Genomic DNA, 25,001 nt, shown 5'->3' on the forward strand with positions numbered 1-25,001 from the left:
AGGCACCAAATTTAAATGACCTAAACATAGTGAAATCAACATTTCTCATGTAAATTATTCTAAATGAAATAAAGTCATATTCAGTGATAAAATCAGAAAAATAAAAACTCTAAAGTAGTGAGCCTCAAATTTTGGAGCGCATCAGGATCACTTTGGGAGCTTATTAAAGTTACACATACTTAGACGCCCTGTGTGTTAGTCGAAAACCCTGGGCATGTGTATCTTACCTGGCTTCCTCAGTTATTCTTCAGATGCACTCGAAAGTTAACAAATCACTGTACTGTGATGGGTTACGGTTTTTTTTACAGGGTATTCTGTACTGATTAATATTAACATAACCTAATTTTAAGAATGGAGTGGAGGTACCTTAATACTTAAAATGGGGGTAACAAAAGCTTGCCATCATTAGCATTTGTTGAGAACAAAATTAGTTAGCTGTTTTGGATTTTAGAATGGAGTTCAGCAACGTTTTTTAGACCTTTTCTTGCTGCGTATCTGATTTTCTTCTGAAAGTGGAGGCAGCGTCTGAACAGTGCAGTCTTGGGAAAGTGCAAGGCGGCATTTTAGAACCTGGCCGAGATTCCGAAATTTATTCAAGTGTTTGTCCTTCTGGGGTTACATTTTCAGACAAGAGTCCACAAACACATTACAACATCAAAACAAATATTGTCTTAATTCGTATGATGTACTGCTATATGCCTAAATAAAGTGTGCTAAATTTCTTCCTTGAGAAGTAATTGGAAGACAGTTTCTATTTGGTGACTTCCGAATAATCAGTGTCTAATGTTTTAATATATAAGAAAACATTTGTACTTACCTCTGTACTTACCTCCATCTTGTAAAGCATTTTTTCATGGAATGCTATGCATTTTTAGTCAATCACACACACACACACACACACACACACGTACACACGTATATTTGTGTTTATAAAAACAACAAAAGGGATAAAGGGTTAAATTACCAATATAATGACCAGGCCTTTTTAATTATGACCATAAAATATGTTCAAGCCCCAAGTGGCATATTACAGTTAACATCAGGTTTTATGAATTGAGAGCTCACAATTTTCATTTGTAGGTGTCTACAAAAGTACAGCTAACACTCGGAGATCAGCACTGGGAAGCTGAAGGAACTAGTATTAAAAAAGCCCAACACACAGCTGCTGCCAAAGCTTTGGAAGGAACAAAATTTCCTAAACCCATAGTCCACCCTTTTTGTAGCGAAGGAAGGAATCCAGGTATTATGCGTGGGCCAAGACAGGTTCCTTTCAAAAGCGTGTCTAGAGGTACCCGTGTAGTATGTACGTGAATTCTTTCTTAACCGACTTGATTTTGAAAGCACAGATTCTGCACTACCAGTGGCAAATGCGTATCCTTATTTTACAGCAGTGGTTCCCAACCTGTGATCTCTCGATTCCTGACCTTCTAGATAGGTGGTCATGGGAGGTGGGTGGCTATCCCAGACGATTTCTAAGATTTCAGAAAAGCTTAATGAAAACGCGTTTTTTTTCTCTTAATAAGGTTATACAGATTGCCAAAAATGTAGGTTTTTAGCTGTAATCGGTTTGACTCAGTGTGGTAATGTTGATTATCACACATTGATCAGAAATTCTGATTGTCAGTTATATGTCTCCTAGTCTTTAAAAAGAATGAGAAAAAGAACTTAAATATTTATTACTTAAATACAAATCAGTAGATAATATCTCTTCAAACAAGGGAATCAGATGAGGAGAATACTAATAAAGAAGAAGAGTGTCTGCTGAAAGGTTGGGAACCACTGACCCGGTGGCCTGGGGTAGGTGGCTGTTTTAACAGAGTTACCCCTCAGGTGTTAAGTCCCAGGCCTTTTGTATCTGGGAAGACCTCGGTCACTCTTTCTTGTTGCTTTTGATTTCTTTGTGGTATTTTGTCGTCAAATTCATTCTCTACTGCAGGTAAATTTTATGGGTCTTAAAGTGATTCGGGTTATATTTTAAATGCAACTATGTGAATTCTGTAAAATAATTCTGATGTTAGGTAGAGAGACATTGGTTACTCATGTGATCCTCTGATTTTGCAAACCCAGAGGTATTCTGATAAATAAATTTGATTTATGCACTAAATTTAGACCAGTTGTACAGAACCAAGTCATTTTTATTTTCCTTCATCTACTTCTTAAAGAGGCATTTTAAAGTAGGTTTTTGCATGCATTTAAATTGAACTTTGCCATCGCTAGTGTTGTTCTGTGTTTGATATGAAAGTGGGGTTTTTTTAAATATGATTGTGCGCCGATACTAATCTTTCCAGGCTCTTTATCTTTTTAAATGGTTTTTACAGGTTTATGAATTGGATGAACTTCGAGGGGAAAAATGGAAAATTAAAAACGTGTATTTTCTAAAGTTGATAATATTGAGATAACCCAAGATATACTTGCTCTTGTTGTATGTGGAAACAACTCATTTTCTTAACGAATATCACTATAGGTCAAATCTTATCGTAAATACTGAGAATGGAAATATCTGAATATCTTGTGGGTCTGTACTTCTCTAGATAGAATTTAGTTGCCCTCCTTCTCAGTGATTATCCACCTGTCTTCGTAGCAATCCTGTTGTATTGTAGTATTTTTTAATGGGGCGAGAGTTGTGTCCCTCAAGCTTAGCACAGTGCTTTGCATCCAGTTAGTACTTAATAAATGCATTGTTCTATGAAACCGTACAGATCTACTACTCAGTGTAAGCCAATAACTCAGTAAGTCAGTACAACCAAACTTATATCAGTTCAGTATTTCCAAACAATGAAATGATTTGGGCAGTCACCTGGGATTTTTTAATCATGGAAGTTGACATGTATTGGAACTTGTTTCTGACAATTAGAATATATGGCTTTCACCAATAACGTTTTGTGTTAAATCGCTGCTCCCTCTACTAGCCTTTGCAGTATATTTTGTGCTGTTGACTGTTTTAGTATCTAGAAATCATTGCAGATTCTTGGATTTCCTGAACTGACGCCTAGCAGTGCAGTACTTAGATCCTTTCATGAAGTACATCATGAATCCAGTTAGTAGAAAGCATACTGTTCTTTTTGGTTTTAGTGACTGTCATTGTCATGTCAGAAAGAAAACAGTTCTTTGTGTTAATTCTGTGTTGCAGACAGCATAACCCCTACTGTAGAACTAAATGCACTGTGCATGAAACTTGGAAAAAAACCAATGTATAAACCCGTTGATCCTTACTCTCGGATGCAGTCCACCTATAACTACAACATGCGAGGAGGTGCTTATCCCCCAAGGTATGTGTGTGTTTTAAATACAGGTAAAAATATATCTAATCTTTTACATTGAATGATAAAATTTATAGATCGTGGAACACATGACGATTTGGTCATCTTTGGCCTGCCACATGCTGAAGTCATTCTTCATTGTGTTGATGTCTTTGGAATGTGTCTTGATGCTCTTTTGTTTCTCGTCGTTGAAAGGGCCTGAGCACGTCCTCACCAGCAGTATGGCTTATGCTCTCAAGCAGTCTGGTTAAAGATTGCCCTTGTAACTGCTTTGTGTAACCGAGTCGTATTTAAATATGATTCCCGCAACACCATGATTCTCAGCATCTATAGATTTCCTGACAATTATCTACTGGGTGCTTTTTGACATTTAAACTTATGTGCTTTGTTAATAGCCTTGGCGTACAGGTGCAGTAAAATATTAATTGAAACTTGAAAATGCCATCTGTTAAAAATCTCCTGCCTTCAGTCATAAGACATTAGTGGGTAGACTGATTGATGATCAGAATGGAAGTCTTCATTTCCCAGCCCTATTTGAGTCCGGAGTGCGGGGATTGGGGGGGCACCAAAGCCATTTTAAAATACAAACTCTGAAGTGGAAGAAACTGGCATCTGCCAAGCTGTAGGCTGTTGGAATTTCCAGAAATGAGGGTCTGTTCCAAAAGTTTTCCATATAGAAATTCCCAGCCTTTTCTGGAGATACACAAGTGTGAATCTTTATGAGAAAGTAGAGCAAGTTAAGTTTTCTGTCTCAGCTAAAGCCTCATCCATTTTAGATTTTGTAAATACTGTGTGGCAGTTGTAATCCAGAGTAAATCTTGAAACCTCTGGATATACCAATGAGGACCCGTCATTGGCAGGCAAACCTGGCGCAGTTTGAGCCTATAATGAAGGAAATACCTGGAACTTTCCAGAGAATGTATGGGTGACTTACCAGTCTGAGACTATAATTTTTCTCACCCCCTTTTATTTTTAGGTACTTTTACCCATTTCCAGTACCACCCTTACTTTATCAAGTTGAACTTTCCGTGGGAGGACAGCAATTTAACGGGAAAGGAAAGACGAGACAGGCTGCAAAACACGACGCTGCTGCGAAGGCTTTGAGGATCCTGCAGAATGAGCCCCCGCCCGAGAGGCTGGAGGTGAGGAGAGAGCAGAGCCGAGGCCCCTGACACGGTGGGCGGAGCGGGAGGGCGGCGCGTGAAAGACGTCATCTCAACTGCTTTTTCTAAGAAGATGCACTGAGAGTTGTCCATAATTTTTGTTATTTGACAGTTTACAGGGTTTTATCCCTGTAGCTTTCTCGTCTTTTTTCTCCCTTTTTAAAAACCTTCTCAGCAACAAAGTCAGATGCTTTCTTTTTCATTCTATGGCATAGTTTTGAGTGAACATATTAGGAAGATTGTGACTCAGTTGAGATGCGAAGAACATGCATCAATGAGTTCTTTAGCACCAAGATTATGTTTGTCAGGATCTGCTGTGATTTACGGTACCAGGTTAGAGAATTTTCTGAACCCATTTATGACCAGCCACCCTTTATTATATCGAAGTGTCAGTTCTCTATTGCTGCATAATAAACCATCACAAAACTTAGCAGCTTTAACACCTACAGGCGTTTATTTTGTTCACGCATCTGCAGTTTAGGCAGGGCTTGGCAGGGAGAGCTTGTCTCTGCTCCACATAGCTTTGGATGAGGCAGCTCTGCAGGGGGCTGGAGGATCCACTTTCAAGATGGGTCCCTCAAATGGCTGGAAAGTCATTACCGGCTGTTGTCTGGGAACTGAGTGGGGGGCTAGCCCAGAGGCCCCAGGTCCTCTCTTAGTTAACCTGTGTAAAGCCTGCTAATACAACTCACAGGGGGTGCTGGCTGGATTCCAAGAGTGAGCAGCTGGAAGACAGGAAATGGAAGCAGCTGCCAATCTCTTAAGCTTTGGGCCCAGAAATCAGCACCATATTGCTTCCATTTTCTACAGCAGCGGTCCCCAACCTTTTTGGCACGAGGGACCAGTGCTCCTATGAGAGTCTAATGCTTTATGATCTGAGGTGGAGCTGAGGCGGTGATGCTGACGCTGGGGAGCGGCCGTAAATGCAGATGAAGCTTTGCTCACTCACCAGTTACTTCCTGCTATGCAGTCCTGTTCCTTACAGGTCATGGACCGGTACCATTCTGCATCCTGGGGGTTGGGGAACCCCTGTTCTATGAATCAAGCAGACACAGAGCCCAGATTCAAAAGGAGATATAGATCTCACCTTTTTTTTAAATTCAGGTAAAATTCACATAATATAAATTCACTATCTTAATCATTTTAAGCCTACAATTCATTGGCCTTTAATATATTCACAGTAGTAAGAACCCCACTTCTGGAAGAGAAGAGTATCAGAATTTGAGGGCCATGTTTTAAAATTACCACAGTTGGAAAAGGATTTTCACTCTTTGTGACTACATAGGAATGTGGGTCTTAGGAAATCAGTGACTACATGTCAATGAGGGCCAGACCATTAGTGAATATCCCTGGGAAGGCACAGTCTTAACCACCAAAGGTCCAGAAGAAACCTGCTAAATAGAAAGGTCGATTTCATGATTCTGTTGAATCACTATACAAAAACCCACTTGAAAATACCCCTGGAAAGCATTTATTTTTCCTTCTCAAGAAACCAGGTCACAAAGAATAAAAAGATCTTACACATGGTCTAAAAGTGTGACGCTTGGCAGGTGCTTGGTGAGGTCCGTTGTGTTTGGCTGTCCACCTCTGGGTGCTCCAACTCGAGATGGTGCCCTGTAGCTCCGGCTCAGGATGGCCGCACGGGTGGGTTTTAGTTTTGTCTTGTGACAGTGCATTTCCATCTTGCAGTGTAATCACACATTTTAACAGACATTCTGTTTCCGGGATCCACTGAGGACCAAGTGAAAGAGAATAGACTGTAACTTAGAAGAGGAGAATTTAGTGAACTTAAAAAGGATGAGCTTTTCAGTGGTAAGATTTGGTAAAACACCATCTGAGTCATTTTGGAGGTTTTTCATTTTTTGACCTGACTTTGGTGCTAACCTAATTAGAGGCAGATGGAGTAGGTATGTCTCAGTTTCTTTTGGCCAGCAATTGTTAAAAGATCACTGAACACTGGTATGTGTGCTGTCCGCTTCAGAATCACTTGAAAAGGTAAAAAAAAATTCCTTGGCCCAACTCAACAGGATTCTAATACAGTCGGTCAAGGGTGGGTCCCAGGAGTCTGTTTTGCTTTTTTTTTCTTTTTTAACACGCTCTCGGAGTAATTCTAAAGCAGGCTCAGGGTTTGGGAATCACAGGTTCTAAGTACATCAGTGCTTCCCAGGCAATTCCCCCATCTTAGTCCTCTTGGGAAGTACTCACTAGAGCAGCATGGTCGGTTCAGGCCGCAGGCAAAGGCTGTAGTAGACACCTCCTGGGCTCATCTCACGTCCATAGGTGGTTCGCCAGGAGTAACGTTCACATCTGCTTGTGCCCCTTGCTTCCTGAACTCTTTGCCCTTTTTCTGGCTCTGTAAGGTTTGAAGTAGAGACACTGCCCTTCAGAAATGGCTCAAAAACTGCCCTTAACAGTGCTTCTGCAATGAGAAGCATTGACTAGGATAAGATTTTTTCTTCAAAGTAATAAATGAAACACTTGACCTTCTGCTTAAACGAGCTGCCCCTGATTTACCAGGCCCTCTGGCAGGTGGGTAGTAGGGGATAAAGAGACATTTTCAGACACTAACTTTAATCACAATTAATGCATATGAATCCTATAAACTTTAACATTTTTTTTTTTAAAACATGATTTATAAGTTTACCACTTGTAGAGAATCACTATAAACATTTTGGTGAATGTCAGAATGTCAGTATATATACAAGTAAATACATACACCTACCTCTTTCACAAAAATGAGATGGTATTGTACAGAAATCATTTTTTTTTTCCCACTGAAGTGTGTATTATGGATATGTTATCATGCCATTTACTTACAATTCCACGGAGTACTCAGATTCACCATGTATCTAAGCACATTTTAAAGGCTGCGATGTGTTTCGTTGTGTGCACATTCCAGTTTATTTTTTCAACAGAGGCTTAATTATTTAGGTTGTTTGCAGTTTTTCCAGTTATAAACTAGGTAGTGAAGAACATTGTTGTAGTTATAACTTGGTGTATGTCCATGACTGCTTTTGTGAGCCACAGTTCTAGAAGTGGAATTGCGTAGTCACGTATGTGGCCAGGTTCCCCACTGGGAAGATGGTACCCTTTCAGACCTTTGCCAATAGGGTGTGTGTGAGCAGCTTGTTTGCCCTGGGCCTGCCAGCATTGGAAACTGTCATGTTAAAACAAATTATCCTTTCTGCGGTTAACGATTTTAAAGCATATTGTGTGACGGTGGATCAATTCATCTTCTCTGCAACATAGCCAATCAAGGCAGCTGTTTCTATCTACAAGGCAGATAGAGTCTGGTCCCTTGAGGACAGGTATTGGTGCTGCAGAGCTTAGCTGAATGGAGCTGATGGACCTTAACATTAGTCACATCAAAAAGTGCAGTGAGTACCAGGATGGAAAAGTGGCAAGAGTTATGAGAGTATGAAGTGGCTCAGAGTGGAGTGATGGTGGTGTGTGTATTTAGAGTTCTCTCTGAGGAAGTCCTTTAAGCCGATGCACAAAGGAGCAGAGGAAGGACGTGCATTCCCAGCCAAGGGAGTACCTTGTGCAAAGGTTCTGAGTTGGGAAAATACTATTTTATTTTTAATCTAAGGCTTGTACTAATAAAGGATGAGCTATCCAGTGAGCTGTTTGGAGTAAAATGGTTATATATCCAGTATCTGTAATAGAGAAAAACAGGAACTAGCCTAAATGTCCATCATTAGTAGGGAAGTGATTAGAGGGTTACATACATCCAGGGGAGTAACAGGGTGGTAAATCTGTGTGCACAGGCATGAAAAGGGGTCCACAATCTAATGAGGCGGGGGCAGGATTCCGAGCTGTCGTTATGTGTATAGTGTGGTCCTGATTGTGTTTAAGTAAACAAAATGCCATGTGTGTGCATGCACACTTGCGCACTCACGGTTTCTATCTTGAAGGTTATTTCATACTTTAAAAGTAGTTTTCTCTTGGTGGTAGACAATAAACTTTTTTTAAAAAATCGTTCTGTTTGAAGTTTCTTCCTGGTCTTGAGTCCTTATCTTCCTTTGAGCCAGGGACGTATTTAGGTAGAACTGAAATTGGAGGCCTTAATTCTCTCACGATCAGGGCCATTGGGCTCATTTTTCATTTTTGAGCTTTTATTTCAAGCTCTATATGGATTTATAGTGCGTGACTTTCTTTTTTAGAGATCTCAAAAACAACAAAGAAACATGCTTTTTAAAATAGAACATAACGCATTTTATCTTACAGTGATCATGTGGGTGGGTCCTTTGGAAACCTTTGTAAATTTTTACGTTATGGAATCTTAATTTTCCTATGTTTTGAAACATTTTTGCCGTTCGTCATGCTATATACCCTTTCAGCACTATTTATCATACATTTTCCAAATATGCTTAGCAAGGCTAACTTAATAAGAAAATGAGAGAACGATGAAATCCCTAGGTGGATGACACAGTGGTAAAATAATTGTCATTATCACATCATCCTTTAACGTTCTTATTGCTATTGCGTTGCTTAATGTATTACATTGCCGTTCAAGAAAATACAAAAGAAGACAAGAGGCACCATCTTTTTTTACTCTACTTTTAGCTTTCATTGAACCCAGGTGAGAATTAGGAATTTTTCTTTTTCCATTCGTACTGGTAAAGAGAAGAAAATTGTCGGAGGAAGACATTTCATCAGACAAATCAAAAGATGAGTGCAAAGAGACAGATAGTATCTCTCTAGACTAATGGTGAGATTGAATGTTTAAAATCTCAGGCTGTGAATATTCAGATGATTGATACCTTAGATAAGTTTTCCCAAATTCAAGAATTGGCAAGTGGATAATATATTTCTGTGGTATGAAAAGGAAATGTGTCTTCTCTTCTGGTCAGTCATTCAACAGGAAGGACTGTCACACAATATTTTGTGACACAAACCTGGACCATCTTATTTTCATTTTTTTAAAAAGTATATGTGACAACATTTTTTCATCCTTAATGATGATTTGCCACCAGAATTCATTACTTTATCACTTACTGTCCATAAAATAAATGGACAGATACAAAAGGAGGTGTAGATACAAAGGTGATCAGAAGAAAATAGATGAAACAACCATAAAAAAATCGTTAGATTGATCCTTCTTTGGGGGTTTATAAATCTACAAATGAAGCATTTTGTTTTTATGGAACAAAGAAGATGGCTGTTCTCGCCAACAAAATTGAGTCAGGTTCAAAAGTAGTGTGTTTTGACAATACCAGTACAAGGAGAATCAGAGTCATGACAAGCTAGAACCTATTGGAGATTAACTCGAAGTTTGGCATCATTACAAGTGGGCTGTGCTCCCGGCTCAGGCATGCCAGCCGATGAGCAGTTAGTTGCATTTTAAAAGACCTTGCCCATTTCAGATACATGTGCCATCCAAACTATAAAGCTAGAGTAAAGATTTGGGTTTTCTATTTTATATTCTTATTAAATTTCAATGAAATAGTTTTTGTTATCATTTATTCTATATATTGTAAAATGACTTGAAATATAGAAAAACAAAAAGGGTCTCTTGGAGCCAGATGGTTAATGGTGATGACTATTTTTTCCTGGCATACTGAGGGTTAAGCATGGTTCAGAGTGTGTTTTTCTTTTCTTAATGTTGCCTAGATTTTATTGCTGAACCATACACTATGGGGTTGATGTTAACAGTAATTCCCACTTCATGAAGGTAAGACTAAGGGCCTACTACACTTTCCCCGTCTTACTGAGAATGGCATTTGTGGATTTGTTTGAAGTCATTTGCTGCTTCCCCCATTGCGACATTCTGTCCAATCCAGATAATATCAAAATTATTTATGTAAAAGAGCAACATAATCTCACTTCCAAATAAATGTATATCTTCATTTCCTGTTTTGCATCTTTATTTTTACTGGCTGCTTTGTCCCTATTGAAATTCCTTTGGAAGCAATGGCTTAGAGCAGTGAATCTCAACTCTAGGTGCTAGTAAAATCACCTGAGGACTTAAAATATATATAAAATATACGGTAAATAAAATGGATATTCAGGCCCTACCTGCAAAAACTTAGATTTGCTTGTCTGGAGTGGGTCTCTGACATCTGTCTTTGTAAAAGTCCCAAGTGATTCTAATGCTGCTGTGGTTGAGAGCCACTGGCTAGAGTTTAGAATTTAGCAGTAAACCATTGTTTTCTCTTAAGATTTATGTGAAACTTCAGTGTATAAAGTAGAAAAGTAGCATTTTACTGGTGTTAACTTAAAAGTTTGTATTTTATAATATTTGTTAAGGCAATCAGTTAAAATATGCAATTTTCACAACACAGAATATATTGTTTTTGTCCATTAGAAAAAAATATGTCTGGGAAAGATACAGTCTCATTTTAGAATAGTGATTAATTCTGCCATGGAAAGGAGAGTGAGAAGATCTTCATCATGTTCCTTAAAACAGAAAAATTCAATGTCAATAGTGCTTAACGTTGACATTTGTTAAACCCAGCACAGTTGCCTGTTACATTATTATCCTTACTTTTCTGTATGTTTGAAATAGGTCATAATTAAATATAAAAAAACTAGTTGGGCTGGTATAATGAACAAAAAAATTGAAAATTGGGGTATATGCATGGTAATTAATGTCTTACATCAGTCTCAGCACCTAATTTATTTCCAAATTTTGTCCTGGTTGTACTTAAGGAGAACATTCTCATTGACACAATTACCCAGCATGCGAGTGGACTGTTTTTTTTGTTTGTTTTTTCGATTTAACTCATTTATTTTTTAAAAAAAAACTGGATACTCTTCAAATAAACAACTGTCAAAAAACTTTGTTGTGCACAAAAATGGGTTAATCTATTAGCACAAGTTAATATGTTAACAGTCTCCTGTGTGTTAATATTTGGTGTGAAGCACATACTTTTTTGTTGCTTTAAGAAACATTCAAGATAAATATATATATGTAACATAAAGGTTACCATTTTAACCATTTTTATGGGTGCAGTTCTGTGGTATTAGTATATTCCCGATGTTGTGAAACTTTCACCACTATTCGTTTTCAGAACTTTCTCATCTCACATAGAAACTCTGTACTCCAGCCCCTAACCCCTTCTCGTGGTAACATATATTCTACTACTGTCTATGCACCGCCCATCGTAGATACTTCATTAAGTGGTTGTCTTTCATGTTTGGCTTATTTCCTTTATAATGTTTTCAAGTTTCATATATGTGGTAGCATGTTTAAGAATTTCATTCCTTTTTAAGGCTGAATAATATTCCCTTGTATGGGTATTCCACATTTTGCTTACTCGTTCATCCGTTGATGGGTGTTTGGGTTGTTTTTACCTTTTAGCTGTTGTGAATAATACTGCCGCGAACATTGGTGTATAAGTATCTGAGTTCTGTCTTGTCTTTTGAGTGTATCTCGAAGTGGAATTGCTGGATCATGTTGTAATTCTACATTTAACTTTTTGTGGAACCACCACGCTATTTTTCGCAGAGACCGTACCATTTTGCATTTTCACCAGCAACATAAAAGGGTTCCAATTTCTTTTCATCCTCATCAGCACTCGCTATTTTCCGTGGCCATTCTTATGGGAGTGAAGTTTTTCATTGTGGTTTCGATTTGCATTTCCCTAATGGTTAATGATGTTGAACATGGTTTCACATGCTTATTGGCTGTTTGTATATCTTCTTTGGAGACCTGTCTATTCAAATCCTTTCCCCATTTTTGAATTGGATGGTTGTCTTGAGTTTAGGAGTTCTTTTTTTATACTCTAGACAGTAATTCTTTACCAGATGTATGATTTTCAAATATTTTCTCCCATTCTGTGGGTCGTTTTTATTCTCTTGATAGTGTCCTTTGATACACAACAGTTTTTAATTTTGATGTCGTACAATTTATCTTTTTTTCGCTTTGGTTGCCTGTGCTTTTGATATTATATCTAAGAAATCATTGTTAAATCCAGTGACATGAAGCTTTCCCCCAATATTTTCTTGTTAGAGTTTATAATTTTAGGTCTTTGATCCATTTTGAGTTAATTTTCGTAAGTGATGTAAGGGTCCAAATTCATTTTTTTTGTTTTGTAAGCGAATATTCGATTTTCCCAGCACCATTTATCAAACATACTTACCTTTAAGTATTTTGTACAAGTTTAAAATCTATTTAACAAATACATTTCAAATGCATTTCGAACCAAATCTCTGTGGAACTCAAGCCTTATTAAGGCACCTTGCTTGAAGATTTCCGCTTTAAGGATTCACTCATAAATAGGCAGGCCAGGCCCTCTTTCTCCTTCGGATTTAAACAATAAGAATAAAGGTGTGTTTAGCCTAATAAACCAGAAATGCTATGCAAATAGCTTTGGCCAGGCAGAGGGTGAAGTGAAACCAGATTGGAAAAAAAACGTGTCATGGGACAGAAGTAATTATAAATAATATCCGGGATAAATTTACTTTTTCAGGATTATATTCTTAATTGCATTCATTTTTTTTTTAACTTTGAGTTTTATTTCTTTTAACTATAGATTGAAGTAATGGTCCAGTGTAGGTATAGGATCGACCTGATAAACGTAAGGAAATGCACAGCAGTTAAAATCGTGGATGGCAGGCCCATATACCTTGCCCATTTAGCAGTTTCAGCCCCTGTGCTGTTGGATAGTTCTAATCTTGGAAATAGGATTTTACAAATTTTTTGACTAAAGCGTCCCAATAATATGAGGAAAAGCACACTTGTCATGTTAGGGAGGCACTGAGCTTATCTAGTTTCTCCTATTATCACTGGAGCACAGTGCAGAATCATGTTATCAGCGTGCAGAGAGAAGGTCTCTGTCCCTCTTTAGTTCCAACCCTGGCTGGAGGACTGTAAATGAATCTTGTTACAAAGCCTTTGTTCAGAGGACTTTATGAGTTTGCACCTTGCCTTTTTTGCTGGCAGCAATTAAGTATGAGATACATGGCAGTTTCCAGGGACTTTGTGTCCAGCGAAAAAACCTGCATACTTAGGTGGAGAGACCTATATTTGAGCTTGGTATGTCCCACATGGGTCTGTCTGTGTTTTGACGTTTTCCAAAATGCGGCTCGCCGGTCCTCAAGTAGGGCTTGGGAAGTGACTGTTCCTGAGCAGCGTGGCATCTCACTGCAGCACAGTAAGGCCGATTCGTACCCAGAGGTCTGCTATGTGTGCATTGTCTATGGTGGATTTATGAGCTACACTCTGACCCAAGTTTGATAGGACACTTGTTTTTTTTTTTAACCTTTTAAATTCACTGACACATGTTACACGTGTGGCCTTGTATACTGGTTTAGCGCTCAATCCGTCAGTAATGGTCATCATCGCAGCTGGGATGTTGACAGTTATTTAATAAGAGTTAACAACTAAGCAACTATTCTTTCTTTAGGTGAATGGAAGAGAATCAGAAGAAGAAAATCTCAATAAATCAGAAATAAGTCAAGTGTTCGAGATTGCACTTAAACGGAACTTGCCTGTGAATTTTGAGGTAAGCTTATTTTACACGTAGAACTCTATATTATAAAAAGCTGTGGGCATTCATCATTGGAATTATATTTTTTTCTTCATAACATTAGTAATCACATATATATGAATTTTTAAATTTAAGATTCAAATTTATATTTAGCAAAGCAATATTCTCTTCTAAGAGTTACTAACCTAGGGCGACCATAGGTCTCTAGATGGTCCATGGATGGCCGCGGGAGCTTTGTGAACCTCCTAAAATGGGCCAAAGAATATTGTCATATGTTCACATCTGTATTCTTCTAGAGAAGGTCTGTTATTTTCATAAGACTGGCAAAAGTATCTTTTACCCCAAATATTAAGAATTTTCTGAAGTGGTCCCTAAAAATCTTAACAGTAGTTTTTTTAAAAGACATAGATTTTGTTGTTGTCCAGTGTCTGCCCTGCCCACCCACTTAATAATTTCACTTGTTATTGGAGACTTTATGGTCTAAAATTAATAACTAATGCTCATTAGTGAAAATGGAAAATGAGATACATTTAGCATGCATTTCCTTCAAAGACACAGTGAGTCTAAATAGACTAGGCAGGTAAGGGAGAATTTTAAAAATGTTTTGTATAGTAGTCTGATGCATGACAAATTATTTCTTTTGATTTCCATGCTTGGTTATGCAAGGTTATGTTTTAATATACGATGCAGATTTGTTTCTCAGTTCTTTGGCCTTTCAGAGTTATAAAGAGTATATATTTAGTTTTCCAAAGAGCTTTAAACTCATACATTATTACTTTAGGCAAATGTAATTTGCAGTGGGACATCTGCTTAAAAACAATCGAAAGTGATTTATAAATTTCTTTCGTAGCATTTTCGCAATTATGAATGATTCCCAGATTTCATACCTGACTTTCAGAAAATATATACCTTCTTATGTTATGTACTCTAGCACCCTAAACTGGCTCCTGAGTTCAGTCCTTAATCTGTCAGCTGAGTGACCATAATTTCAGACCTACAGCTTGGTGCTTAGCTGTGTACCGCGGGGCACAGGTAGGGGTGAGGAGTTGCAATTGGATCACAGGGCCACCCTGCATCCTCCCACATCCATCACTGCCCCGTCCTGGCAGGAAGGACCAGGTTTATATTATTCCCCTTCTGGAGTGCCGAGCACCAAATGGGTCTAGGGATGGTATCCTCTTACTTGGTACTTCACCCCTTCCCAGCTTTTCTCCTTCTGTTGGGGGTGGGGCGTGGGGATTGAGGAGCTGATAAGATGGGACCTAACAGAATGACAGGGCTAGTGGTTGGGTGGGAGCTTCACCCCAAGAAGCCCCGAGGTCTCTCTGAGCACCTATTGCAGGAAAAAGAAGTTTTCTTTCTCTCCTCTTCCTGAGGGATTATTAGTAGGGCATGAGAATGGATTTTCAGACATTGGAGAAAGTGGTACCAAGATTGTGCGAGTCAGAGATGCCTGGCGTCCTGAGTCACCAGGGTTAAAGAGATGACTGCTGGGGCCAGGACCCTGTATCCCTGTGAAGCCTGCCGCCCTGCCCGAGAGTCACAGAGCTCGCTGGAACCTCAGCGAGGGATCGCCATTTTAGGCTTGGCTCTGTGGGATTTGGGGGCCAGATTGCTTCCATCCCACTTGCACTTTTGTTTAGGTTTCAGACTCGGCTTGCAGATTCGTGTGCAGGAATATGTAACATACAGCAGGGAATTGTTAAGTGGTCACGTAGAAGAAATTGCGGAGTGCCCTCTGGTGGTATATATCTTTTAAAGTAATAATTTAAAACATTCCAGTTTGTGTTCAAACGGTTTGTGGCATTACGTTTGTTAATGTGAGTACTTCTATCAGAGGTTTATATAACTTCCATTAGTGAGTTGAGCAAGGGCTTCCATTTCCCCCCGTCAGTTCTGTGTCTTGCACCTGGAAGGTTGCCTGGCAATATATTGGATGCTCAGGAAATAAATATTTATTGTCTAAATGAAGAGAATAGTTTTTTGTTTTTGTTAGAAAAATATATACAACTTGATTTTTTTTTTTTTAAATACTTAGTTTTGGTTAGAAATGTGAGGGTGTTGATACAGCCACTGGGAGGCAGTTGTGACTTGTAAGTACATACTAGGTTCAACTCCATCTATAAGGTGACGGAATTGTGATGAGTAGATACTGAAGTGCTTGCTGAGGGGCTGGGGCGGAGCTGTGGATTCGAAGTTTGCCATTGGAGTGGCTGCTCTCAATTTTCGTGTGTGATCTGAGGACATGGAAAGCTCTGTTCATGAGGGAGCATTTCGGAATCACAGCCCTCAGTGTGGGGTGTGGGGGGTAAGGGTGGCCTGGGGCAGCTCTCTGATGTCAGTCTGCAGATGCCTTTGCAGGTTGGGCCCTTCCCTCAGGGCAGACAAGGCCACTCTCCAAGGTGCTTCTTGTCATTCTGAAAGTCCTCTATTTTACTTTTAAATGTTGTCTTCTAATGAGCAGTTTTTAAGTTTCAAGCATTCTCATTTTATTTTCTTTATGGTTGGTGTCCTTTGTGTTCTAGAACTCTGCCAGCCTCATAGTATGAATTTTTCTCCTGAAAGCTTCGCAGTTTTAGCTTTCACATTTAGTTCAGTGTTCTAGTTCTAGTTAATTTTTGTTTGTGGCTGAGTTCAAGATCATGGGTTAGTTTTTTCCCATGTGGATATCTAGTTGCTCCAATACCAGTTTTTAAAAAAAGACTTTGAATTTCCTTTGGTGTGTTTGCCAAAAAATCAAGAGACTATATGTGTGCAAGTCTGTTTTTGCATTCTGTCTGTTTTATGGATCCGTTTGCTCATCCTTCAACAATAACATGATGTCATGGTTGTTGAAACTTTATAGGAAGTCTCGAAATCTGGTCGCGTCAGGCCTAGTTCTTTCCAGGGGTGTCTTGGCTAATATAGTAGGTAGGATTCGGTATTTATTTTCCTCCTTTGTGAGTATGTAATCACTCTGATATCCAGTTAGGTTTCTGTTCATAGTCCCTGTATTTATTGACTTTTATATTTTTAATATGTAAAACACTAAATGATTCCAGAAGTCAAAACTCTACAAAAAGATACATTCAGAAGTGTCATGTCATCCCCTCTCTGCCCTAATTCCTCTCTCCTGCTGTAGAGAACTAATTTTATTGGTTTCTGCTTTATCCTTCCTATGTTTCTTTTGGCAAAAATTATATATAAAAACGTGACTATGTATGTGTGTGTATATATATAAATATATGTAAAACCCCCTTTTTAACACAAAAGCTAGGGTGCCATATACACTCCTATGCAGTTTGCTTTTTTTACTTACTGTGTGCTAGAAATCACTCTCGGTGCTCTGGTTTTTTCATTCTTTTTTACAGCTACACAGCAGCCAATATTTAATAAGGTCAATCTTGGCTGGAGGCTCAGACCAAATATTAAACTTGAACTCTTTGTGCTACAATTATTTTGGGGTTTTGCTGGGCCAACTTCCTTTCTGCCATTTGCAGTGGATCACTACACTCGGGACAGTCTGTGAGCCATTCTAACGGGAGAGTGGGTGTGGAAAATGTCTCCCTATTCCATGCCTCGCTGCTTTAGACTCATCAGACCCAAGAGCATTAACACGGTTGAAAAATAAGAAGAAAAGAAACAGCATTCAGTATTATTACTGTTTCCTTTGTCAGCGTTCACACTCCGTTCCTGTAGTGGGTTTTGTTTGTAATTCCCCCTCACCTGTTTCACGCGAAGCCGCGTGCTTACCAGCGCGCCCCGCAGCTTGTGATAAGTGTCTGTCATGCTTTCACTCAGTCTTTCCCTCTGAAACAGGTTGCCCGGGAGAGTGGCCCTCCCCACATGAAGAGCTTTGTGACCAAGGTGTCAGTTGGGGAGTTTGTGGGGGAAGGTGAAGGGAAGAGCAAGAAGATTTCAAAGAAAAACGCTGCTATAGCTGTTCTTGAGGAGCTGAAGAAGTTACCGCCCCTGCCTCCAGTTGAGCGGGTGAAGCCCAGGATCAAAAAGAAAACAAAACCCATAGTCAGGGTAAGACCCTTTCTGAATGAACAGGATGTTTTCATTGCCCACAGACGGTCTGGAGCTTAGAAGGCTGACCGGAGAGAAAGGGGACGGGAGACCCTCTGCAGGGGCCACCTGCGTAGTTCCCCTGGGAGCCCCAGGTTAGGCGGATGAGGACACTGAGCTGGGTTCAGTGGGGGCACCCACGGGCGTGTGCACACCTTTGTGGAAGAGGGTGTCTTCACAGCCCTGTGACCACGTGCAGTGCCCATGTGCGGGGCGGGCGGCCACCCTCCTTTCTCCGTCGCTGACCACCGCGCAGAGTTCCACGTGTGAGGACAACCGGGCCGGGGAAACAGGGCCGGGCCAGCATAGGAGCGAGGCGCGTCACAGCGCACCTGCTCTGCCTGCGGGTTTCTGAGTGCTGCCGATGGACCCGCCAGAATTACACTCCTCCTCCACAGCCCCACCTTCCCGTGCCCCCAAGGAAGGGACAGGAGTGCATTTGGGGACGTTTGTGAAAGTGTTGTCAGTATAGTTTCACGCTATATCAAGATCCGAATTTTTCTTACATACAAGTTAGCATACGACGCATGCGAAAGCATACTTTGCAGTTCCCTTTTTTTCATTTACTCTGTCCTGGAAATCACTCCTTGTCAGAGAGCGGGTGACGACTATGGCCGCTGTGGGGTTCTTTCCATGTGACATCGGCTTGAATTTTTTTTTTAATGGTTTCTGGAATTTGAATCATTGAGAAAACTGGGAACCCATCTTATATTACAGACTTTGGGGAAGTTTTAGGAATAGTGTTCTATGTTTTTTGCCTCTTCATTGTCAAATATAAAATTTGTCATTAAGCAGACGTTCCAGCGATGCTTGCCTACTCATGCAGTGTTAATGTTGGTTTGCGAAGAAGACCTTAAAATCACCTCAGAGCAGTCAGTCATAGAAAATCATGAAGCATCTTTCAATTTAAAAATCATTTGAAGAAGATGAGATTAATTCTGAGCCATTAGATCAATATCAAAGTAACTCTTGTCATGTCCTGATCTCTGAATTGGCAGAGAAGGTCCTTTCTGTAACTAAACATGGCACACGGTTTCTACATTAATTGTTCCTCAGGTACAGAGTGGCCCAGAATATGGCCAGGTGATGAACCCAATTAGCAGACTGGCCCAGATCCAACAGGCCAAAAAGGAGAAGGAGCCAGAGTACACACTCCTCACAGAAAGAGGCCTCCCGCGCCGCAGGGAGTTCGTGATGCAGGTGGGTCAGTGGGGGTGACGGCCGGCCCTTCTCCGGCTTCATCCCGTCTCAGAGCCTGCCGAGTGCTGGGGGCTGGACGCCTTCGGAGCAGGCCACGTCCAGCGTGTTGGTCCGTGGGGCCGCTCCCTGACGTCAGCATTGTTGATCCTGAGCCCATGCGGCTCACGGTAACTCGGCGCCGTGCAGCACGTGCGTGGGCACACCGAGCAGGGAGGTGCTCGGACACAAGGCGCCAGTTTGGAGGTGGGACTGCGGGCGAATTTTTTTCTTCTTTACATATGCTCGAAGGTTTGTATTTTTTTCAGAAGATAAATTTTATAAGTTATATCAAAGGATCTTTTTATGCTCCTCCTAATTCTCCTATAGAATCGAGTCTAGGTTGGTGCTTCCTTAGATTGGGATGACACTTCAGGTTGGTATAGGGAGTTTCTCTTCTTCGTGTATTAAAGTTATTCATATGGGTAGCTTAATTTACTCGTGATTTGAATTTAATAGTGTTCTCTGGTGAAAACCAGAATATTTAACTCTTATGTAGCAGTTTATAAGTTAGAGCATCGTCACTAAGCCTGATGTCAGAAGGCAAGAAGAGTGATGATCCCTTCATTCTCTGAGAGGAAACCGCAGCTTGCTGAGAGGGTCAGTCATTTGCCCAAGGTCGATGGCTGATGGATGGCCAGGTCGTGATTCAACTGCAGGGCCCTCTTCACAGGCCAGGGAGGGTTTCCTCGACTCTCACTTTCGTGACTCGGGGCCTTTGGTTTTGGTCTGCCATCAAGACCAGCTGGTTTAACAGCCAGTTCTTAGGAGGGGGCAGCATGGTGGGAGGGGAGACCGGCACGCGTAAACACGTACGTAGATGTCTCATAAATTTCACTTATAGAAAGAATGTGTAGCACACAACTTATAGATACACATAACGTGTAATAAAATGCTCTGTAACTTCAGTGTGACTATCACTAACAATAACATGAGAAATCAGACTCTACGTAAATGCTTTATTACATACATCCAGGCTGCTCGTGTCATTGACAAATAAGTCTCGTTCTAGCATGAGTATTGGTTATTTTTATTTACATTAACAAGATGAAAGTAAGACAGAGACATGTTGGAACTTCACTTGTTTAAATATGAGTGATTTCTCTGCTGAATCAGGTAATTTTCAAAGACCGGAAGAATGTTTCAATTTTTGTGTGGGGACAGTGTCATGGCTGCTGAGACTTGACACACTTTTAAGCTTAATCTGCTTTATTAACCTTTTCTCTGTCACTTAGGTCTAGAATAGACAACAAGGCAACTTAATTCTTGCTCTCTAGTATTTGCAGAATTTTGTGGTATATATACCCCCACCATGGCCATTTTCAAGCTCTCAGAAGTGACAGCTGGTCATGGAGCTGGGGTGAGATGAACAGCAGCACACAATTATCTAATATTTCTACCATACAAAGGCATCAGGTGGAAAGAACGTCAAAAGCATAGATAATTGTAAAAAGTAGGCGAATTAGAAAGTAATGAGTTTTAAGTATTCGTTACCTCTTTTATTTAAATTAAATAATGACATAAAAATCATTTAATTATAAGCTTCTATAACTTACTGTTTAATAACAGCTATCTTTAACAACTAGCTCTCTCAATTCCTGAATATTCACCAACCCGCTCTCACAGGCTGGTGCAGGCCAGCTGCCGGCCACCACTGACAAGCCATCTGGGCTTCTGACCACTGCCAGCTGCTTCTGCCAGCATGTCAGTTCCTGACCGGTCTTTACTCTGAAGGTTTAGGCCCCGACCTGAGTCCTGCCTTCTTTATGCAGGTGAAGGTGGGAAATCACACAGCAGAAGGAACAGGCACCAATAAGAAGGTGGCCAAACGCAACGCCGCCGAGAACATGCTGGAGATCCTTGGTTTCAAAGTCGCGCAGTCTCAGCCCGCCAAACCAGCCCTCAAATCAGAGGAGAAGGTGACAGCTCCGGGCTCCGTGTCTCTTGCTCTCTAATTGCGAGACGACTGTCTCCCCTCATCCTGAGGGACTCTGCGCCTCCAGGGCCAAGCTTCAGGGCAAGGCTTCGTCCTGGCAGTGAAGCCGCCCTGCTGAGCAGCGTCCGTAACGGGGTCAGAACGGGCGTCCTGCCCGTGGCTGCGAGTGCGGCTCCGGGTTAAGTCTCTGCTTTGGGGTGCTTTGCTGGGGGGCAGCGTGCTTCTCTCCATTTGTGGGATGATGGGTAATTGAGCTCGAAGTTAATGAATGTGTGACTCTCTGTCATTTGCGCTCCTAGGTGGCGGCCTACGTAAAAGATTCCTCAGCTTAGGCTTTCATAGTGGAGCCAGCTGCAGTTTTTCTGGGGTGCTGAGCCAGTGTGACTTCAGGGTCAGAGCCAAATCCGTAGTTTAGATTTGAGATTTTTTTCTTTATAAATTCAATACTAGATAAAAATAATCCCATCTTAAAGATTTTACTTGTGCCAAGACTCGTGAACAGTGTCCTCAGCGAAAGCTCTAACTGACCTTGTGTCCATTCGCCAAATGTTCCTGTCGAGATGACCTTGAGAGACCCAGGATGGAGTCACCTCTGCCACTTGTACCAGCAAGCGAGCAGTGGCATCCGCTATGGCCACGTGGTTAATAACTGGGAGCCCAAACACTCATCAGAGAACCTGCGTAGATCCCGGACTCGCCTTTTGGGTTTTCATCCCCAAATCTTACATTCATAAGCATTCTTACCTTCTCAGAAAGGAAACCTTGTGTTTAACAAAGTTTTTATCTAGTAATAGTCCTTCTAAATTTCTTATCTTTGGAAATGTCATCTTATCTTTTAATGGGATGTTAGCTCCAGGAAATACATTTTGTTTAGCTTCAATCTAAAAGCTGCTTTCCCCACCTCGGGCTCTACCAGTCCAGTGTCCCTGGCTCCTTCTGAGCCGATGTTCCCCTCTCTTCCCGTGAGTGCAGGGCGGGGGCTCAGCACTCAGTGTGGTGCGCTTCGCTGGATGCTCTTGACGGACAGCCGTGTGTGCGCGAGCGCGCTGGGAGAGAGCTGGGGCCTCTGGCCCTGGCTTCGGTGGGGGAGGAAGCAAACCAGCGGTCAGGCTTTGGGGGAGGGCTTTCTGCCGATTGCCTTTTTTTAGACAGCAGAAACTAATTTTATAACAGTTTGATTTATGCTCATGCCCCCTTTTTCTTTTTTTTAAGACACCCATAAAGAAACCAGGGGATGGAAGAAAAGTAACCTTTTTTGAACCTGGCTCTGGGGATGAAAGCGGGACTAGTAAGTGTGATGTTAATATCATCTTGATCTGCAGGTGATTCTGGGATTTGCTTGGTTCCTGGTAATAGCCAGTGCCCGGTGAACGAGTTACAATGTGCAGTGCTTGGCTCTGCGTCATCCCTGTGCCTGTGTGTGCACTGAGGGAGGCCCGGCGTGGGGTTTTATAATGTCTTTCCAGGCGGTCAGTGCGTGTGGCCCTGCATTGATTTGTCTGTGTCCCTCCCTAGGCAATAAAGAAGATGAGTTTAGGATGCCTTATCTTAGTCATCAGCAGCTGCCGGCTGGAATTCTTCCCATGGTGCCCGAGGTTGCCCAGGCTGTGGGTGTCAGTCAAGGACATCACACCAAAGATTTCACCAGGGCAGCTCCGAACCCTGCCAAGGCCACGGTAACTGCCATGATAGCCCGTGAATTGTTGTATGGGGGCACCTCGCCCACAGCCGAGACCATTTTAAAGAATAACATCTCTTCAGGCCACGTACCCCACGGACCTCTCACAAGACCCTCTGAGCAATTGGACTATCTTTCCAGAGTCCAGGGATTCCAGGTAACTGCTAGGCCTGAGCTGTGTGGTCTGTACCTCAGGGCAGTCGTCTTTGGGTTTCTTCCAGAAAATGAAGTTTGCAGCTTGCTTTTTAAATCAGGTTCTTCGTCTAGGGGGGTGAATGGAGGAAGCATGCTTTAGAAGAAGGGTAGGGACGCATAGAAAGTATTACAAGCCCGTATGGTAAGAGAAAATCCTTGAGCTTTGATAATAAAGTTTTATTAAAGTCCTTGCTAACCATAGTGATAACAAGGCCTCTAATCTAGTAGTGATTATAATGAGGATCGCAGTGAGAACAGATTTGTTGTGCTGGCTGATATCTGCTTGATAGGGAAAGAGGTAGCTTCTTTCAGACCAGAGTTTTTGAGTAGACATTTAGGTTCCTGGAAGATTCTGGAAGCTGCAGCCCTCGGCGCCCCTCAGCACCAGGCCCCTCTGACAGTCTCTTGTGCTAACGGGGCAGGAGTTGGTGTAGCCACATCAGGCCGAGACCAGGGAGGGAGAAGCGTCATCACCCTGGTTGCTGGGTCCAGAGCCACAGCCTGTGCCCATTGGTGCTTGCTGCTCCCCTACCCTCCCTCAGTTTCCTTTTCTCCTTCAGGTTGAGTACAAAGACTTCCCAAAAAACAACAAGAATGAGTTTGTATCTCTTATCAACTGCTCCTCTCAGCCACCTCTGATCAGCCACGGTATCGGAAAGGATGTGGAGTCCTGCCACGATATGGTACGTCCTCCCGCACAGCGGGCCTGGCTCCGGCCTGTTCCTGGCCTCGGGCGGATAGGTAAAGGAGCCACGCATAGACTTCGAGAACGGTTGGTCGTTTTGTAGATTTCATGTTTCTCGAGGCTTCTTAAGTTTATTGGATCGATTGCTCATTCTGCTGATCAGAACTCATCAGCTTTAGCCAACCCTTCCCTTGCCCATGCTGCCCTGGGGTGGGGCGTGGGGGGCGCGTGGATCCCGGAACTCCTCCGGATTCCATATTCGGTTCACCTCTTACTGGAGCAAGGCATCGCAGGCCCACGTTCTGGCAGCTGTAGAAAACCTCTTATTTTGGTATTCTGTTCAAATGAAATTATTGTTCTAATAAGTACTAAAACTGATAGGAATTTATTAAAATAATTTTACATAAACTAGTATATTCACCTGATGAAATATAATGCATCCATCAAATTAAAAAATGTCTCTGAAGATAATGTATTCTAACAAGGAAACACGAAAAGTTTTTATTTTAAAGCAGGATTAAAATTTGTACAGTCCATTACCACAAGGTTAAAAATACTAGAAGGGAATAAATATAAGATTAACAGAGATTGTAATTTGATGAGATAACCATAATGACTTTTTAATTTTAAATTAGAAATTCAAACATTAAGAAAAAGTTTATTTAGCGGAAGCACCTGATTTGTTGGGCATAGAATCCATGCTGTGGTCCCGAGCGGTGGCCATGCTGTGACTTTTCTTTCATCCTCCTCCTAGGCTGCACTGAACATTTTAAAGTTGCTGTCTGAGTTGGACCAACAGAATACAGAGATGCCAAGAACAGGAAACGGACCAGTGTCTGTGTGAGTGAGCGCACGTACGCGGGAAGCTTTCTTTTGCTCGTTTGCATTAAGCCCAAGCTGTCTGCTCAGCTCAGTAGCGATACACTTGCCTTGGTCGCTTTCTGTCTCTTTCCCCTGAAAGATTTCCAAGTTTGGGGCATAGCAGAGCACTCCACTATTTTTTTTTTTTTAAGTTAAAGTTTGAATAGGTAATATATTTATATGATTCTGAAATTAAAATTATTCCATCTCATTCTCCCCACTCCTACCCAGAGGTCACATTTTTATTAGTTATTTTATGTCTTTCCTATGTTTATGCAAATATAATCATATTTCTAATTTTCTTCCTTTTCCCCCAGAGATAACATACTTATATATACATTCTCCTTGCTTTTTTTACTTGACAGTATATCCAGTGAAAACTTTACTGTAATCCAGTTATCAAAAACTTCTCAATGTCTGCTAATTTCTTTTTGTTTTTGACAAAAAATGTGGACTTAATTCTTTTAAATTTTAAAATAGGTGTTATTTTCATTTTTTCTTCT

The 25,001-nt window shown here is 41.1% G+C and overlaps 1 protein-coding gene across 6 annotated transcripts in view; it reads left to right on the forward strand.

The window, feature by feature from the left end:
* Positions 1-25,001, forward strand: part of STAU1 (staufen double-stranded RNA binding protein 1) — a 51,817-nt gene that overhangs the window by 25,244 nt on the left and 1,572 nt on the right. For 4 of the 6 annotated variants that reach the window (XM_016143718.2, XM_016143712.2, XM_016143716.2 and 1 more), the window contains 10 exons: positions 3,131-3,269; positions 4,237-4,402; positions 13,774-13,872; positions 17,638-17,868; positions 18,964-19,107; positions 20,916-21,062; positions 22,292-22,367; positions 22,595-22,914; positions 23,513-23,635; positions 24,392-24,477. In XM_016143718.2, the coding sequence (XP_015999204.1) occupies positions 3,169-3,269; positions 4,237-4,402; positions 13,774-13,872; positions 17,638-17,868; positions 18,964-19,107; positions 20,916-21,062; positions 22,292-22,367; positions 22,595-22,914; positions 23,513-23,635; positions 24,392-24,477 (1,493 nt within the window). In that variant the 5' untranslated portion in view covers positions 3,131-3,168. Of the gene's footprint in view, positions 1-1,080; positions 1,241-3,130; positions 3,270-4,236; positions 4,403-13,773; positions 13,873-17,637; positions 17,869-18,963; positions 19,108-20,915; positions 21,063-22,291; positions 22,368-22,594; positions 22,915-23,512; positions 23,636-24,391; positions 24,478-25,001 lie in introns of all 6 variants that reach the window. The other 2 variants (XM_016143721.2, XM_016143714.2) reach the window with 2 other exon arrangements.

The sequence above is a fragment of the Rousettus aegyptiacus genome, unplaced genomic scaffold (assembly GCF_014176215.1).
Source record: "Rousettus aegyptiacus isolate mRouAeg1 unplaced genomic scaffold, mRouAeg1.p scaffold_m13_p_12, whole genome shotgun sequence".
NCBI classification, from domain to species: domain Eukaryota; kingdom Metazoa; phylum Chordata; class Mammalia; order Chiroptera; family Pteropodidae; genus Rousettus; species Rousettus aegyptiacus.